Below are 20,200 nucleotides of genomic sequence, written 5' to 3'. Positions count from 1 at the left end.
GTTTAAAGGGAGCACAGGAAACAGAGCCCCAGTGTGTTTAAAGGGAGCATGGGCAACAGGGCCCTGGTGAGTTCTAAGAGAGCATGGAGGAAAAGGCCCTGGTGAGTTTGAAGGGAGCATTAAAAACAAAATCCAGTGAGCCAAATGCCAAACCATTGGGATTTCTAAACAGTCGGATACTGGATTATTGGAGTTTTTCTGTCTGCCCAAAGGGTCACAAACCCAATAGTGACTATTTCTAACCTCAACGTTTCTTAACGCTTCCCATCTTCTAACCTTCATGCACACTTTCTGTTCCCCATGGCCACTGGACCTTTCCATTGCTCTGTAGACCCTTTCAAAGGAAGGGTGTCTCCACTTCTGCATGCTAAAGCAAAATACAGAAAATGCTCGAAGTACTCAGCAGGTCAGGCTGCGTCTGTGGGAAGAGAAACAGAGTTAATGTTTCAGGTCGGAGACTTTGTCAGAACTGAAAAGGAGACAAAAGAAGCTTGTTAAACTGCAGAGATGGGGGGAGGGGATGTCTCTGATTGGGTAAAACCACAGTGACCATGGGGATAAGTTGTAAATAAGATTATCTGGTCAATCAGTGATCAGAACTCCTTAACTCACCTCAGAAACAGTGTCCTAAACCTTCATCAGAATGACCAAACCTGCGTGGAATCCTCAGGCTCCTTAAGTCACCTCTGCAAAGCAACACTATCCTCCCTCTAGACACCCAGTTTTGTCTGAGTCTGGTTCGGGTCACTTAGCAGCTCCATGACCATCAAGTCTCATGGACAATGCACCCTTTTCTGAAACCTGCACAGTATCTTTCACCAAAGCAGCACCATCCAACTTTGTTGACATAGCACTGTTACAACACCTTGTATTGAGCATCTCATCTTCTACCTTCTGAGTGGATTCTGGCCATGGTACAGCCAACCTCCTAACACTGATGAGCCAGCTTTTCCATATCATCTAATCAAATCAGAGTCCAAACTGCTCACTACTATGGATTGTGAATATGTCCATCACCCAGAAAAAGCAAGGTCTCTGTCTCCACTATCCCATATACTCAAACTGCTCATCAGTGACTGTTCATTACACCAGATGTCGCACCATGATCTGCCTTTCTGGCTCTCATGCAGCTACGTTCCTTAACCTATCATGGTCTCTGCACTTTCACCTGAGACACCTTGTTGTAGCTGTCTGTGCGCACTCTAGACTTCTTGGCCCTGTGAGATCACCTAACCAGTGGTTTTCTTAGGTGACGCTGGTGCACAGCACAGCCTCGGTGGCTTCAGGATCTCATCACCACCCAGCGAGGCGGTTCTATGAAACAGTCCCTCAAGTCGAGTCTAATCGATGTCCATATTGTAGCCACAACCACAGTAAGTAACTGGACTCATCTGTCTCCACTGGCAACCCAACAGTCTAATCCCCCAGAGCCTGGGAGAATCCTTCCTGCACAGAGACCCAACACCAGTTTATTGCCTCAATGAAAAGTAATGGACATATTTTCAGTACACATCTTACCCTGTGACTGCAGTGGTATCAATGCGCGTTTTAGTCATCTTTTTTCAATATCAATTGATAAAAGACAACAAAAATATTTCTCACAATGCCTTCCTCATTAATGCCCCCAGTCTGCCTCTTCACCCGAGGATTCTACCGCATGGACATTGCCCAACATTATCAATTTACACCTTTGTACCCTTGCACCAAGGTTAATGGGAACTATCATCTACAGCAGCAGCAGCTTGAGGCACTTGTACACCTGTTCAATATTCCCTATCCAGTGTAAATTAAAATATCTAGGAATCTTGAATGGGCATTCTGAGATCAAGTGGCTTCTATGAAAGACAAAGCAAACACTCCCTCTTTTTCCACCCACATGCCTCACTGCTTTCCCATCTTTCGTAGTCAGGTGTCCTTCTGTTTCCCTGCTGACAGTGGTCATGATATCTACTTGACCTGGGAGTGAAGAACAGAATGTCACCAATGCCTCTTGGGGGGGGTGTGGGTGGGGGGTTTGCTCCATTCCCTGCATCTTAGAGTAATGTCCCATGTGAAAGTATTTCACAGTCTTCAATGCCCTTTCCATACTTGTGGCTATTCTGCACATTTCCTTAAGTCTCAGATCCAGCATATCAAGTTTTGCTTGAAGTATCTCACTGAGTGCCCACATATCAAATGATTCTGCAGCTCCCAATCTAAAAAACCTCTGACAGTGTCTTTAACCTGTCAGTATACTTTCCCACCATCTTATATGGTCCCTGGTTGCACATACCAAACGTGGAACTTGCGAAAATCTCTGAAGGTTTGGATTCAAACATACCATTAAAATTCTTACAAGATTCACATAAGAGACTTTGTGCTTGTTATTAATGAACTCAATAACACTTCCTGTTTTTGGTCCCAACAGTCACCTTTCTCTTTACCTGTAGGGCCAGCTTGCTCTCTGTCCTCCCCAGAATCTTGATGGTATCATTTGCTCTCTAGGAACTCTCCGATTGTTCAATATACACATCATTTGGCTGCAACCACATAAACTTATCCAGCTCATTGACATATCTGCCATCATTATTGTTCTAATTAGAGAATCATGTTCTCTTTTCCTTCACACTTGATTGCTTCCTCAGCAGCAATATCTCATCACCAAAGCAGTCTCTGTAAATTCTTCCATTCTGCTGTTTGGTAATGATAAGTAAGTAGAATCGAGTTTCTAAGCAAATACACGTGGTACACTGCATTCTTAAAAGGTATATACAAACCCAATATACTATAAAGCACTATCAGTCAGCTTTTGAAACAGAAAGGCATGAAGCCTTCGACAGACTTAGAAAACTATGATGCAAGATGACAGTGAAACATTACTTTGTTCAAGCAAGGCTCAACAGGGCAGAGAAGTGAATCTCATTTTACCCTCAAAAGGCCTGGTGTACCCATTAAGGTACAGGTAAAAGTATGCTGTACTGTTCGTACTTTAGAGAAAGAGCATAGTTACATCCTTAGGATTGTCATTCCGAGTCACTTTGCAGAGTGAGCCAACTCCAGCAACAGAAGATGCATGGAATTTGTTTATGGGAGTAGCTAGTACTACTAAATTCGAGAGAGCAGATCCTAAATTTACATCACTGACCTGAGATTATTCTTTTTTGGAACATGAAACCTGGGAATATGGTGGGGTGTGGTGAAATCCAGATGAATCCAAGTAGACATATCTAATGTTGTAAAATTGGAACCATGTTGAGTTTCCATGTGAGGGCACACCATTGTTTAATGACCAGCCCGTTCATTGATGAGATCAGATGGGGTAGCAAGGATTCATCCTACTCAGTTCAAGTAACCCTGTCAACCATTGCCTTAATGGCCATTTTGTCCCAATTACAACCAAAATATGCCTGCTGGACACAGGTAAGAGGAAGTAATTTCATAGTCTTCAAACAATTACTGTGCCTGGGTTGAGTTCTCTGTAACTTAGTTTGGATATTCCAACATGCTAGCTGCTAAAACAACCTAAAGTAACACCTAGCCCTAAAAAAAAACTTCCTATTCACTCTCTTCTGGGATAGAATTTTGTCTGGATTAATTTCTAGTTCCTAATAAATATCAGGAACTCACTGCTTAGATATCAGATGCAATTCTATCCCCTACCATATCCATCTACTTATCTCTATTCATTTGATAAAGTATGTTCTCAATAGAAGTGTATTATTTTCCAAACAATTACAGCCAATTATCATCAAACCATCATTGTGGAATTAAAATAACACTGCTCATCATTTAATGAATAAATGTATCTTACAATGCTGATAAAGCCAAACAGACTATGGCCTCTCTTAGGTCATCTCTCAGCCAGAGGTCTTTTAGCACAATCAAGACAGAAAATGCTGGGAATACTCAGCAGGTCAAGCCACATCTGCAGGAATAGAAACAGAGTTAATGTTTCGGGTTGAAGAGTCTTTGACCTGAAACATTAGCTCTGTTTCTCTTCCCACAGATGCAACTTAACTTGATGAGTATTTCCAGTATTTTGTGTTTTTATTCCAGAGTTCCAGCATCTGTAGTTTTTTTTTGATTTTTACATATTTTAGCAGGCTCAGGATATAAAAGTATTAGACAAGGGAAGGGCTCCAACTATTCAGGAAACACCTGTAGAATGCCAGCTGTAGTGGGGATCAACTGTACTGATAAGCAAAAAACTCTAATTAAAAGTCAGTTATCTAGAAAGCTAACTTTACTTCTCTCTAAAGATGCTCAACATTTTAGGAACAGCTGCTTCCCCTCCGCCATCGGATTTCTGAACGGCCCATGAACCCATGAACACTACCTCGTTATTCCTCTTTTGCACTATTTATACATTTTTTGGTAACTTATAGTGATTTTTATGTCTTGCATAGTACTGCTGCCTAAAAACAACAAATTTCAGGACATATATATGTCAGTGACAATAAACCTGATTCTGCCAGATCTGCTGAGTATCTCCAGCATTTAGATATTTATTTATTAGTCACATGCACATTGAAACACACAGTGAAATGTATTTTTTTACGTTACTAAGAATGTGCTGGGGCCAGCCTGCAAGTGCACCTAACCTGTACATCTTTGGAATGTGGGAGGAAACTGGAGCACCCGGAGGAAACCCACACAGACACAGAGAGAACATAAAAACTCCTTACAGACAGCGGCGAAAATGAACCCGGGTCAATGGCGCTGTAATAGCGTTACCCTAACCGCTACACTACCGTGCCGCCCACACTACTGTGCTAATATTGCTGCGGCAAAAACCCAGGAGAGGATCAGTGCCTCTGCATTTTGTCTCCAAGCAGCAGGCGGTTAGGGTGGTTGAAAACTAAAAGAAAAATGAGAAGAGGAAAAAATTAGTATTTCTTTGATGGAACATGATATTTAATTATAAATAAATTATTTAATGTCGGTTGCTAATTGCCTCGAGAAGGTGCTGGCAATGAGCTACCTTGAAATGCTGCAGTCCCTGTGGTGGGGATTACTTGAGGTCCATTTTTTTTAAGGAGACATTAGAAACCAGTTTGCGCTGCAAATGCGCCACGCCTTTCCCAAACTCCGAACCATCTCCGCGCTGCTGCTCGGCCACCCGCTCCGCTTTCGATCAGCCACCGGTTCAGCTGTCGGTCGGCCATCCGTGGGTTGGTCGCGGCCTGCGGCCCGGCACTCCCGAGACATGGAGTCCGTGTTCGTGACGGTGGGAACCACGAGCTTCGACCACCTCATCGAGGAAGTTTCCTCTGAAAAGGCCATTCAGGTGAGTTGCCTCAGCGGATGAAGCCCAAACTGAACCCGATGAAAAGGAAGGAGGGGGAAACACTTGACACACCCAATCAGCGCCTACGTTGGCACGATGAAACTGATTGTCAAGCGCTTATCCAATCATTAGTTGAGATGGTAGAATGACATTTTCTTTATCCAATCATCAGCTGAGAGTCTGATGTCTCCACCAATTAGGACTATGGGAGGGTGGGATCAACGCAGCCCTAGCAGTGATGGATTGGCGGGCATCATTAAAAAGGCGAGACAGTGGAGAGGCAATGGCTCATATTTAGGGAACAAGTGCAGGAACTGCAAAAGATAGGCAAATCTTTCTGGAGTAAAGACATACAATGGAAAAAGGGATCAAAGTATGGTTTACAAGGAAAGTTAAGGATATTATTGGATCCAAATGGGAGTCTTATAAAATTACTGAAAAAGTCAGCAATGCCTGAGGATTGGGAGCAGTTTAGATTTCAGCCACGGGCTTGATTAAGAGAGGAAAAATAGTTTGAGAGTAAACTTGCAAGGATCATACATGTAGATTGCAAAAGCTTCTACAAGTGTGTAAAAAGATAACAGGACTAGCGAAGATTAAATGTAGTTCCCTTAAAGTCAGAAATGGGAAAATTGACGATGGGGAGCAAAGATAAATGACTTATGATTTAGTGCTTCCACCAAATTATCCGTCAACGGCTGGAACAGCAATTCTCCAAACAGCCTGGTGTCTCCCCATGATCTGTATCCCTAACAAGGGAGAGTCCAACCACTTTTTCTTGGCATTCAATGACCATCCTCACATTCTGCACCATCAACACTTTGGACAAAATAACAATTGGTCCAGACACATAGATATGATTAAAAGAGCAGGTGGGAGGCTTTGTATCTTACAAGGAGTGATACTCCTATAACTTTAAAACATTACAAGGCATACATCTCTAGAATGTGATGAAATGCTCTTACTTGCCTAGATCTTTCCAACTGCAACATCTCAAGAAACCCATCACCAACCAGGACAAAGGAACTTGCTTTGTTGGCACCAAACTCCACCCTAAACATTCACTGCCTCCACACCAAACCCATGATGTCTCCCCAGAACAACAATGTGTTTGTGATCACCGCCAATACAAGTTCCCTTCCGAGTCATACAATCACTTGATTTGGAAAGTATATTGCTGTTCCTTTATTGTCACTGAATCATAATCCTGGAAACTCCAGCCCTACCTAGCAGCACTGTGGGGGTATTTTCACCCAAAGGATTGTGGTTTAGGAGGAGAACTCAACAATTGAGATGGACATTAAATGCTAGTTTTGACAAGTAATGCCCATGTCCTGTAAATCAATATTTTTAAAAATTGGCTACAGATGGGCAGTCACTGGACAAGGTACTTCATTTTATGTGATGTTTTCAGATGTTTTTAAAGGATGTAATACTTAAGGTTTACTTCAGTCTTTTCAAACGTTCCGATCAAAGAATGAAAAACTGAACCTTGTAGAAATCCGTCATTAATACTTGCCCAGAGTGATGAATGTCCTCTACAGCTGCAGAATGTTATCTGCTGATCAATGAACTGTACACTTATCTGTAAAAATATTTCCACATTCCCGCCTTCTTCATTTCTGTTTCACCCTTTCCATGGTTATTTAAAAGCCTTGCTGAAATCCAAGTATAACATCCATATCGAGCTCCTTTGTCACAATTGGATGAAAAGAGCTCATCCTCTTCTTTAATCCATATAAGCTAACTTTTATTTTTATTCAGAAGCTGCATGATCTTTACTAAATTTGTCCGTAACATTCCTTATAATGGATGGTCAACTCACTGGTTTCCCTTACCCAAATTATTTTTAATACCCTTTTTTAGAAATGGGAGTAATGTGCTCTACAGCTCCCTTTCTTATATACGGTGATTTGAGGAGGTTTCATGCTAGAGTTCCAGCAATTTTGTCATCAGTTCTTTGAGGATTGTCGAATGCTTCTTATCTGGTACTTGAATCATTTACTTTAAAGTTCCACATATTTACTACTGAATTAACCTAACATTTTCCCATATTTGCAACTGTGGTTGTTGCATATTCCTACCCTGTTCAGATTTGTTAGCAGCCTTCCTTTATTTATTATTATTTATCCTTAGATTCTTCAAGAACTGGGCTACAGGAAGCTGATTCTTCAGATTGGCCGTGGATCTGTTGAGCCAAAGCCTTCTGTTGGAACAAATTTTACTGTTGAATTTTATAGGTTCAAGGACACCATAGCAGATGACATTCGGAATGCTACACTTGTTATTAGTCATGCTGGTGAGTTTTAAGCTGCACTTTAAGAGACGAAACATAAAGTAATCTAGCTGTTAAGTGTTTGCTCAATAAAGTACAACAGTGTATGTTACTTTGGTGGGCATTCTTCATTGAATTTTTCTTACTCTTGCCTAATATGCATAGATAACTTTCAGTGAGAATTTCTTGATCGTCAACAGGACTCTTGGCAAATTTTCCTTTCCCTAGCTCTGTAACACTGAGGTTAGTTGCAGTATTGTGAACTCTGGCAGCATAGTCGTTAAGAATGAACCTCACCTGTATTTTGTGTATCTCACCAGATAAGTTCTTTTGTAATATTGCAATTTAACTGTCATTAAGTATTGATTAAAATATAAGGATATTTATTTCTTACTGTTACTCAGTCTTGTGATAATTACATAAAAACTACTGCACAAAAAAAGGTCATTTGATCTAACCAGCATAAATGCCATTTTAAACTTAGAAACAAATCTCTTTGGATTCTAGTATGACCCTGCCCATACTTTCCTCTTCCAAACTTGCCCCTATGTCAGTTCTCCCTAAAATATGGATTGTCTTGCTTTATTTGTGTTAATTTTCATTTGAACATTTTCACTACTGTGTGAGAAAATTCTTCATTTAATTTGTTAATGGTCATTTTATTTTTACTTCTCCTTACTCTAGACTGCCCACATGTGAAAATAATTTCTGCTCATTCACTCCATTGGACCCAGATATAACTTAAATATCTATATTTTGTGTCATATATCCTGTAATAAGAACAAAGGGTTAGGAGTAGGCCATATAGTTCCTCAGAACCTGTTCTGCAATTCTAAAATATCATGGGTAACCTGTGACCAGTAGTTACCAAGGTCTGATTTGTCTCACTTCTTGATGACGGTCATGATCTCTGCTATCCTCCAATATATCTGCTTCATCTGAGGTATCGACAATGAAGTTGTGGATTTGTGACTGAAGATCACTTCTACCAATTTGTAGAATTTCAAGGATACCACCTGCTCCCGAAACCTTGTTTTTCTTTAGTTTGGATGTGGCCTTTTTGACTTGTTGTTGGTCAGGAGTGGTGGTGAGACTGGACCTAATAGACTATGGTAGGATGGAGTCAAGGGTGCTCATATTAAGGAAAGAATTGCAGTTGAAAAGGTCTTCAAAATGTTCCTTCCAGCAGGCTTTCGCAGCCTCTATCTTTGATAAGTAAACCACCATCCTATCTCTCAGTGAGGTGGTGCCTTTTTTGGGCTGAGGTTAGCTTTGAAGAAATGTTGAAGAAATTGCACATGATATGGCTGTCAGTGAGTTGCTGAGCCTCCTGCACTCCATCCATGCATCATTTGTTCTATTGGTCACAATTTTTCTGCTGAACCTCTGTCTTCAGGTACCTCTAGAATATTTATATTTCCTCGAGGAGAGGTGGAATTTCCAATCACATATTTGCTTAGTTTGCTCCTTGATCTCCTGGTTATAGAAACCAAAGTTGCCAGTTACGGTGGAATTCAGAGCAATCTATTAGTTGTGGACACTCTGCAGACAGCCTATTGGCTGTGAGTCGAGAATTTGTCTGTGTGGTGCTCTCTGTGAGGAGCTGCCTTTGTTGTGCCCTTGAGACCTTTGACATTGATTTTCCAACTGTGGCAACTGGAGTCATCTCCCTGCGGTCTGCCACAGGGTAAGTCATCACCAGAGTCTTTCTCCAGTTGCTGAAAAGTTGCACCCCAAACCGCAGTGTGGAATCCATCCATCTCGAGGCATAGTGGACATGATCTTCATCATGCAACAACTCCAAGAGAAATACAGGGAGCAGCAAAAAGCTTCTTTTTGCTTCTTTTGCTTCAGGCCAACATCCCCAGAGTTGAGGCCATAGTTGCACTCATTCAGCTGCATTGGGCAGGCCACAATACTCGCCAGCACCATGAGAGCTAATCCACATACATGCCTTTTCTCCTGATCTTTGACATATTTATTTAATCAAAGCACTCTTAATCTCAGTTTTAAAAATTGTTTGTGCTGTCTACTAAGACCACTTGTAAGGAGTTGCATGACCTCACTAAGTAAATAATATTGCAGTGGTCAGTGGCATCATATGAAATTTCTTTTTATATATTGTCCCAGAGTTTTGTGTGTGAAGGAGCAAAAGCAAAGCTGTTTAAAAGTCTCCATCTCTCTTTATTAGTTACTTTATTTATTGTTAAATAAAACTTAGTTTCTCTTTTGTAACAAATTCAAACTACACCTATAATTAGAGGAATTTATATGTCACTGTTGTCATAAAGCCAAGTGTTCATTAGTGAATATATTTATGATCTGATCTGTCACCTCAATGATGTTATCACTAGTTATACAGTAAGTTTTAATATAATACTTCTAGCAGATGTTTCATTACCATCCTCAAAATACAGTAGAGTGTATTTGGATTTTTTTTGTACCATAATTTTTCCTTGTGCAACATATGCAGGTGCCGGAAGTTGCCTTGAAATCCTTGAAGCAGGAAAGCCCCTCATAGTTGTTATTAATGAGAAATTGATGAACAATCACCAGTTGGAACTGGCCAAACAGCTGCACTGTGATGGACATCTTCTGTATTGTTCTTGCAGGTAGAGTCAATCCTGTATAAAACCAAAGGAGTTGAACAGCTAACGTGTGCAGATCTGGCTTGTAGAAATGCTGTCCTTTTAAAATGTGCACCATTCTTTTCACATTCAAGGCACACCCTTTATGGCCCAGGGCTGCTCTAAGTTTATGTAGTGAAATCTTACCATGAAGTAAGACCTAGAGTCAATACATCAATGTTATTGTTCTCTACACTGTCTGAGAGACCACACAGGGGGTTGGTATAATTGGACAGTTTCTTCATGTCAAGCAGTTGCACATGTAGAAGGTGTCCTGATAAATAGTGGAAGTCTCTGGAACAAGCTTTGTCTTCTATGGTAATACTTCTAAAATTTTAATCACTTGTGTATGCATTAATTAACTTAGTTTTCTTGTTTTAAGTGATATCTTTTTAAAACAGGTCCCTGAGGCAGTTGTTTTTAACCATGTCCACCAGGGGGCCCGGAATTTATTTTGGATAGCTGATAGTGAGATAGCTCATAGGAATAGAAACACTGCAATAACTTTTCCGTGCCTCACTGAGTGACCTGGAAACAATAGCAAGGGTTTCTTTTCCTAACTGCTATTGTGTGACTCTTGTTGGCTTTGTATTGGTAAAGTGTATGAGAAATTATAGAAATGTAAACTTACCAGAGGTTTTATTGGTCTCCTTATCTCAATTTCCCAACATTTCAACCTGATGGAGAAAAAAAACTTCTATTTAATCTGCCAGTTCATTTATAAAAGGATTTCTAAAAATAGCTTCTATTCCCCTTTTTTCCTTGCTGCTGTTGGACTTGGAAAGAGAAATTCAGTCAAGAAGTTTGACCCATCAGTATCCGATATTTTTTGCTGGAAAATGCAGATTTTGACAATTGGAAAAATTCAGATCAGCACTCAGTGATCAAATAGTCCAATCACATTCATTGATTTGGTTAATATGAAAAATGATCCCATGGACAAAATAGCAGAATAGCGTGAAAAGGGAAAATAAAGCTGAGCAGAGCGACAGCCACTCCATTTTAAATGAAAACTAAACAGTGGATGAGGATGGACAGTGTACTTTCAGTGTACTTGATCCTTGTTGGTTTTGTTTCAGAATTATATTGTTTTCTCATAATAGACATGGATTAGTTTCTCCATCATTGTCAAATTAATGCCTACTGTTGAAAAGTTCGCGAAGGAGTCAGATATCCATTGCAATGTAATATGGGTTTTTAAAGCATTTTACATTTTTAAAAAATTAATCAGCTATTATGTAATGCGGTGGTGCTATGCCAGTCGAAGTGACCCCAAGGATAAACTGTCCAAATGGCTAGGAAAAGGGGCCATCCAGTGCAAAACATCAATTCTGGGCTCATAACAAACCATGTTCCTCTAACTAGTTATATTATTCCTTCTACCTATCAATCCTCCGTCCATGCTCATACCACCGTAGTGATTACCTCTGGACCTTTTTGAGAGGTTATTTGGCATATAAATTAATAACGGAAATGAATTACTGTGATGTGTTCCTAGCAAATCTCATTCAGCAATAAGGTTAATTACAAGAAATTTTTGATTAATGCCTTGTCAATTTATATTTGCCTTTAAAACTGCACTTGGTTTCTGAAAATGTGTTTGCTAGGTCTGTTACTTTGTAAGCAAAGCATTACTTCAGCTCTGCCAAAAGGTGCCGGAATGTCTTGGCCCCTTAGGAAGTAGAAATTGTTACTTGCAATGACACTTTAGGAAGTAGAAATTGTTACATCACGTTTCTTGTCATTATTATTAACTTTGTTTTTGCTTTATTTTCAGCACACTTTGTAAAACTTTACAGAAATTGGACTGCACATCCCTGAAACCATTTCCTTCAGGGCACCCAGAAAGATTTGCAGCATTTATGGATAATGTTTTAGGATTCCAATGACCTAATTAGTTTTTTTAGAGAACAGTGGACTTTTTTTTTGTATCTCTGCAATACCAACCTTCATGTGGTAACACTGGAGTATTCAACACACCCTGTTGAAATATAATTTCTGCCAAGGTATTTTTAATGTAATTATAAACAGAACTAGGGAAGAAATTTGTTGTTCTGTATAAATCATACAGTATTAATTTGTAGTTGGTCTGTGCAATAAATGTGTTTTCTCACATTGCTATTTTCCAAGTTATGTTTCATCATTTCATTTCATATTTACTTGTGTAACTGTTAATTAGAAAATATGTAAGCATTTTTGCTAATGTAAAAGTTTGGTTTAAATACAAAGGTCAGCTTACTAAATTAAACGGCACGGTAGCGTAGTGCCAGTGATCGGGGTTCGATTCCTGTCGCTGTCTGTAAGGAGTTTGTACGTTCTCCCGTGTCTGCGTGGGTTTCCTCCGGGTGCTCCGGTTTCGTCCCACATTGCAAAGACGTATGGGTAGGTTAATTTGGGTTTAAAATGGGCGGTGCGGATTCGTTGGGCTGGAAGGGCCTGTTAACACGCTGTAAATAAAATTTAAAAAAAATTAATTTAAAAAAATGTTTTTCAACTGTTTTTTCTCTTCTGAAACCATTCATTCTGGCTGGAAGTACAGTTTAATAGATATCAACAATGCTCAGATATCCCCACTTGCGTGAGTCTGAACTGAGAGTCATTAGGCTATTCAACTCCGAGCTGCAGTTAAACCTGATCCAAATGGTCACATTGATGTATGATATTACCGTCAGTAACGAACCTGCCAGATATTTATTTCTTCACTAGGCTCCTAATGCCAAGTCAAAAATACAGTCAATTGACAAATATTAGGCTTGGCATTCAAGTCAGGACTAAGTGGTATAGGTTATATTATTCTCAAGATGGAGTACAGAAGTACTGTACTTAAATCATAGGATTAGTATTCAGGGACCGAGATCATTATGAAGATGATTTCAATTCCTACTAAGACAGCAAAAGAATTTAAATTCAATCATTAGATAAATATGCTATGAAAGAAGACGGGTAACCAAAAAGCTACTTGATTGTTGTAAACACCCATCTGCTCACAAATGCTCGACAGGGAAGGAACTCTGCAACCCTTACCTAATTACAGCCTACACATGACTTCAAGTACATAATGTGGTTGACTATTTAACTTTCCCCTCAGTTCAGGGAATGTACAATAAATCCTACCAATATTCACATCCTGTTAAAAAATATAGAGAGGATTTAGAAAAAATGACCCCCTTGAGATTGTTCACATTTCATGTTGTCCATACAGTATTAGCTGGTCAATGTTTTTCCTGGATTTTTTTTGTCTTTCTGTATGCAGGTATATTTGCCATAGATGTGTAAAAAGTGTGTTATGTATGGACAAGATGTGTTACATATATGGTCTTCATCTTCACTACTGCAAGAAGTCAACAAATCACATTCAGAAAAAATAATGATAAACTTTATAATGAGCTAATTGATAATGCAAGACTGCAATAAGCTCCAAAATTGCAACACTGAAGTTGTGCACTCCATAGCCTTAAAACACTATTATTTTGCTATTCTCTACCTGTTAGCCTCTTAATCTTGGAGGCACTCCTCTATTCCATCCCCTCAGTCAATGGAAGCAATCTCTTTTCATGCACTCTCTCCAAACTTTTAATCTTTTTAAACTATATGAAATCTACTTTGCTCTACTGAAAATGGCTCCACTTCAAGCCTTATAGTATTTCTCTGTACAAGGCAGCATCCTCGTAAATCTGCTTGGGCTCTCAATATTTTCAGTACTCTTCCTGTTCTTTGATGATCAGAATTGAAACCTTATAATAGTTTTACGTTGCTATTATGATTTTTATAAAAGTGTAGAGTGCAGCAGTTTCAAAACAATTTATGTTACTTCAGAGCTTAAGATATTTCATGACAAATGTCTGTTAAGGAGTCTGATTAGTGGGTCGCTCTCTGTGGTGGCTAAGTTCAATAAATCTTGAATTAAAATTGTGTGGATTCAGCCAGTACAGTTCTAATGACTCATTTTGAATTTCAGATTTAAATTGAATTTACAAACAGATGCAAGTGGCCATAATTTTATCTCAGTGTGCCCTCTTCCATCCAATTTCTCTTCGATCTCCTCCTCAGCTTCTGTAAACTATACCAACATTGAGTGTAGATGCCACTTCTTGGCTCTAGACTTAATGCTAACATCAATTTATGGTTAGGACTGAAAAAAATGGAAGCCCTCAATCTCAGAAGGAATGCTGAAGGAGATCGGGTATGAATATGAACAACAATGGCAGGCAAAAATTTTGGAAACAGAGATTTTATCAAAGAACCAATGGGTAGTACATGCTGCAACAATGCTCAAAAAACAATAAAGATATGATCCAGGAAAGTGTAGAACATTTGACTCCCTCCCTGACCTAACTAAGTCTTTTAATCTGGAATTCAAAATTACTCATCAGTAGTATGTTTGACTGAATCCACATAACTTTCTCCATTTTATTGTTTATTTCAAAATTTATTTATGATAATTGACAGTTAAATTATGGGCGAGTTGCTGAAAACTATTTGGAGCATGGGCTAAGGAGAGATTTAATCGAGGTGTATAAAATCATAAGATGCTTAGAAAGGATCCTTTTAGCATTTATCAAAATGATTATGAAAATTTACAGAAGAACCAGAGAAAAGTTGAGGAATTTTTTCCCATTTTAGTAGGTGTTGGGTGCTTCAAGCTCTGCCTGAAATCATTCTTGCACAAGCACGTAACAAACAGTAACCCACAAGGCCACAGACCAAGAACTGGACATTGGAATTAAACACAATCACGTTTTTTTCTTGCCAGTATAGGCTGGATGGACTGAATAAGATTCTTCCGTGCTGTAAATTTCTATGGCATTGGTGAAAAATGAGAAAGTCATGGGCAAAACAGGCATAATCACCTAGATTCCCAAAGTGTTAAATATTTTGAGGAAATCAGAGTGTGAAGATCCAGGATGTCAAACTATGCATTTACCTGTGGCAGCAATTGGTTTAGCCTACTAAATGTTACAGTGCACAAAGCCAAGGTGCCAAATACAGGAGGATTTTCTTGCGATCTTCCTCCACTAAAGAAGAAGGGCTGAGGACAGATCGTGAAGGTTGGAGAAAGGAATGTGCAGTGGCTACAACAGGGGAGTAAATTGTAATTCAAGTTTGGGGCATCGGCAGATAAACACTTCCATACATATTGGAAGTATGGGCAGGTGGTCTATTGAGGATATTGAGGCCTGGAGGGTGGGTGGTGGGAGGGGAGCAATGGACATTGATAGAGGGTTGAGAAGGGTGGATGGGTTGGAAGAGATCTTCAAAGAGAAAAATTAAAAAGAGTTCTATCAGGAGGAATATAGGTACCTCACAATCCCCAGCAAAGGCTCGGATAAAATCAGGCCCTGTAATTAGTGCTAAAGGATTAAAACCTGCCTTGCTGTCAAACATGTGGTGTACATTGGCAGAACTGTGCATGCCTAGCAGTTTCTGTGGGTTAGCACATCATGTGCACAGAAGTACAACCAATAATCTCGGCTCAAAGTTTTCTGCTCCAACTTGAAAGTGGACCTGCAGCAGAAAAGTTCGGCTTGGTATAGCTAGAAATGGTGGATTTCTGTATGAATTTTGATAAAGAATCACAGTTTTGAAAAAAGTGTTTCGTAATATTTAAAGGGATTTATCTGAATGTATATACAAACATTTAGAGTTAAGTGTTCCTTTTTTGACCTGCTGTACCTCCTTACCTGGCACTATAGTAAACGCAGAGCTGTGAAGTGGCCAACTTTTAAGTGGTATCCAAATGCAAAAGTGCTTCAAAATAAGCCTAACCCTTTCATGATGTTTACAAAGTAGAGACATGGAAGCTGCTGAGAGTTTTCTTGCACCTAGGTGTTTGATTATATTGTCTCTTGGTTTTATCAATAAAGGAATCAACAGCAAACCTCCCTTGAGCTGGAAGGTAAATCTTGCCTGCACCTTCCCTAATGGTTAATGGACAAATTGCAAAACAACAATGGGACATTGATTTTTTGCTAGGGTAGTAGAGGTGTCTGGAACAGGCTTAGCAATATCAACACATAGTTTATTAGCTTCTCAGCATCCATTGTGTAGGCTCACATTGATAGTTACAGTCTAGAGATGTGGTAAACACACAAACAAGAGTTCTTACACCTACACAAAGCAGCCAGTACACGTAAATGAGGAGCAAATTATAGAGGGATGTCAAGTTTAAGCAATCATTGCAAGTTTTGATATATTTGTAGCTATACAAAAATGACATGCATCTTAAAGATCCTAAATTGCCCTTCCAGACTTCATAGGGTATAGTCATTGAGGGGGAAGAGATAATATTCTGCAGTCTTAGTATTTTATTTCAGCATCTATTTTGGTTCTGAAATTGGAATCATAAGGTCTATGTTACATCATCTTCAGTTGTGTTGGTGCATCTGTATAGTTACAGGATCAGTGAAAGATGTGTAATGAACCCATGTGTCAATCAATTACTCCAGTCAAAAACAAAAGCAGCGTAAATATCTTCTAACTTGTGAAATGGTGGTGGAGTTATGGGGATAAACATAGACAGAGAAGAATAGATATCCCGTGATTAAAACTGATTCTTGTGTTGTTTGGGGAACAGAAATGTCATTGGTGACAAGAAAGCAGCCAAGTTTGAACAAAAGACATTTTGATGTTGTGGAAATTTATCAGACTGTTGGATTCGGGGAGACATATTTCAGATATTCATTCATATAATTAAATAAGTGCAGTGAATCTGTAATGAGGCATGTTGTCCCCAAATGTTACATGTGGAAATGTGAGAGAAATCTTCAGTTGATGTGTCCCTTGTTACCTTGTCTGAAAGTAGTATTAATAATTTGCCCTTGAAGCAGGTAATTTGTCTCTTTGACAGCAGAGATAGGAGGAGTTGCTTCAGTGGGCAATAACTTAGTTCGTTAAAAAATTAAAACAAAAAGTAAAAATTCTTGAAACTTAGTCCTTATTTGACCAACAGAAATTCTTCTAAAGAAGATTTTATTATTTCAGTGTTAGACATATTACATTTCAATGGTATGTCTGCGTCATATATAGAAGAGCATAGGAACAGTCCTTCAGTCCACGACGTCTGCACTGAACACAATACTAAATTAAACTAATCCCTTCTACCTGCAAATGATCCATATCCCTCCATATTCACATACCTATCTAATAGTCTCTTAAATACCAGTTTCAGATACCCTTTGAACTAAAGTTATCTATTAGGCTGTTACTTTGAGACTCTTGTATATTTAAACTTTTTAAATTTTGGAAGGCTAAGCAACTGCTTTTAGTTTGCTCTAGGTAGTAGTAGGATGCAGGTCCACACCAATGACTCCAACACAAAGTGCCCTATCATTCCTAAAGTTCAATATACATTCAAAGAAGCAAACAGATCAAAAACAAGTTATCACCACTCACATTTGCTTCTGCAGCTAATTATTCTTTCCTTAAAATAATGACTGCAATTACGTCCAAGTAACCTTATGTTTGACCTGCTTAATTTGTGCCTTGTGATGGTTGTGATGTTAAATAATTTATATAATTAAGTCTCATTGAAAGAATCAAGTCTGATATTCAATCTTTTGATAGAGTCTTGAAGCTATTTTGCTGAGTACCCTTAATAAATTAACCTTTCATTATGATGCTTTAACAAACATTAATTAATGATGTTAATAGTGGTGACCCAGATAATATTAGATATCAGATTTGTATATATATTTGGGAAGTTTGCCTGGCAGTCATAACATGTTTCTTTTAAAATAAAATGTGTTTTTCAGGGCTAGGTAAGGTTATCTGAAAGGTATGTCTGTTGCATTGGATATTTTGAAATGAAAATAAGAGGAAAGAAAAGCTAATTCCTTTCAAATATGGCTTACAACAGGCAGTAATGTCCAGCAGTAGTCAATCCCTTCTCACTGAATTAACAACTCTGTAATGTATGCCTGATTCTTACAAAGCGTACAATAGTCAGCCTTTTAGTGATATCAGCATTCATAATATTTTCCCTTTCATTCTTTCTGTTACTATTGGGTTTCTTAAAACACCGTTCTGCGCCTTTGACTGCGGGGTTTTTCATCAGCTCTCATGCAATATTGCTCATTGGTCAATTACAAGGAAGCAAAAAACTGAAGACTTTCCCTTAAAGCCTAATTGAATTAGACTGGAGGGTGAGTTGAGATTTACTTAGTTCAATTATTACTTCAAAATACCTATGGTAATTACCTATTAAATTCTCCAGCTGTTGTCTCAGTAAGTCCATGGAAGTTTTAGTTGGGTTGGTTTATGCTACAATATCCTCTGTGGCTCCATTTCCCCTCCCCCCCCCCCCCCCATCAAAAAAATTGATTTTCCTCTTTAGTAAGTAGATATTTTGAGAACGTGCTGAATAATTTTAACACCATAGTTCATATCAGCAGTACAAGAACTTGGTCTTTTGGAAAAACCTTTTGAGAAAAATGAAGACAGTTTGCCTATTATTTTACTTCTGAAATATTAAAGGGATGATGTCTTCATTTGGGGAAAAAAAGAGTTGGTGTTTGGAGAGCTACATTCCATACCATCAAGTGCATGTGGCCTGATAATCCATTTTGTCATAATAATTGCCATTCAATGCTGTTAATGTTTCTTTTAATTAATTCACATCTTAATGAGCTACCAGATTATCAGTCACTTACCATTAAAATACATTTGATATATGCGTTAACGTGTAGCTATATCGAAGGAAAATGAAGAGGGAAAGTGCGATCAACAGTTTGTAAGAGGAATGTGTTGGCCAACTTGCTGCAACCTGGAGTAGCGTTGGTGGTCAGCTAGCAATAGCTTGTCGTGGGGGTGGGGGGCTATTAGTAATCAGGAGGATGTGATGCACCTGGCGTCGCTCGGGAAGGTCGTCGGAGGAAACGTCTAAATCTCTCAACCAGAGCTGGGGGAGGGAAACACAACATCCCCAATATCCCTTAAAAGGGTGTATGTTGTTTAAATGTAATGCACGATTTTTAACTTTTTAAAAGAAGAATCTTCTTGTTCTATGGCGGGGTGGAGAAATGCAGAAGGGGGTTAGAAAGTATTTTGGACAGAAGTGTCTGAGTGAAGTGACCATGGACGAGTATTTGGGCACCCAGGGTCTCTACAGAAAGCTCACCGCTAAGGATGGCTCCTGCCTCTTCAGGGCGGTCTCCGAGCAGGTAACCCTACAGCCAAAGTTTCTAGGTTCTTAATTTAACTTCAGCAGGAGTAGCAGCAAAATAAAAACAGAAAATAGTACGGTGCTGTTTCTACACTTATGCTTTGGAGATATTCTTTGACTTACTATTAAAACGCTAATTTTGAAAATATTTATATTGTTGTGTTACATGGAAGGCCAGACATTAACTTTGTTTTCTTTAATAATAAACTAAAAGGTGTTCATTTACTTGGCAGCTATTTCTGACACAGATACATCACTTGGAGATTAGAAAAACCTGTGTTACCTATATGAGAGTGAACCACTGCAAATTTGAAGCAGTAAGTACTATGTTGAAGTTCCAGAGGCTCACTTTTGTAAATACTATAGAAAGTGTGAGTCAATGTCCAGAAGGGTAACCAAATTGATGTACTACTTTAAATGCCTACTCTGAGCAAAGAATATTTTGCTTTTTTAAAATAAGCTCATGATACTCCCAAAGGGGCAATTTGGTAATATGACAACATTTATGACTGGTTACCTTGAAATAAGTTGTACAAATTCCACAGCTGATGATGAATCTGCTTCATTGGGCTGTTGTGGAGGATGGTTTGTAGAGAAGGACCATCAAATAGTCAGCATGTGCAATATTAGTTGGACCAGGCAGCAGATCTTTCAGACTGTTGTCTTGGCTGCTGAAAATTTGTGTGAAGGACAAGGAGATCGAAGCTTAGCCTGTTGGCTACTTTTCATCCTTCTGTAATCAGTTATTTCTGTGGTTGCTTAGTGTAATATAAATGTACTTGAATGTGTGGCTCTGCGTATCCAGCCAGTGTGCACAGTTGGCTGTTGGAACAGTTAGCCTAAGTCACTAAAATGATAAATTTCTCCACAAA

General features: G+C 38.9%; 2 protein-coding genes across 3 annotated transcripts in view; one reads left to right on the top strand and one right to left on the bottom strand.

Moving 5' to 3' along the window:
- The window catches only part of LOC127573092 (neuronal migration protein doublecortin-like), a 247,615-nt gene extending 242,577 nt beyond the window's left edge, over positions 1-5,038 (bottom strand). For both annotated transcript variants that reach the window (XM_052020949.1, XM_052020952.1), the window contains exon 1: positions 4,961-5,038. The gene's annotated coding sequence lies outside the window, so the exon portion shown is untranslated. The remainder of the gene's footprint in view (positions 1-4,960) is intronic.
- The window catches only part of alg13 (ALG13 UDP-N-acetylglucosaminyltransferase subunit), a 70,732-nt gene continuing 55,420 nt past the window's right edge, over positions 4,889-20,200 (top strand). Inside the window, exons 1-6 of the mRNA XM_052022324.1 lie at positions 4,889-5,266; positions 7,403-7,565; positions 10,015-10,153; positions 11,946-12,054; positions 19,153-19,326; positions 19,562-19,645. Coding sequence (XP_051878284.1) covers positions 5,045-5,266; positions 7,403-7,565; positions 10,015-10,153; positions 11,946-12,054; positions 19,153-19,326; positions 19,562-19,645 — 891 coding nt within the window. The 5' untranslated portion in view covers positions 4,889-5,044. The remainder of the gene's footprint in view (positions 5,267-7,402; positions 7,566-10,014; positions 10,154-11,945; positions 12,055-19,152; positions 19,327-19,561; positions 19,646-20,200) is intronic.

The sequence above is a fragment of the Pristis pectinata genome, chromosome 8, assembly GCF_009764475.1.
Source record: "Pristis pectinata isolate sPriPec2 chromosome 8, sPriPec2.1.pri, whole genome shotgun sequence".
Taxonomy (NCBI): Eukaryota; Metazoa; Chordata; class Chondrichthyes; order Rhinopristiformes; family Pristidae; genus Pristis; species Pristis pectinata.
This window is presented reverse-complemented; position numbering and strand designations above follow the sequence as displayed.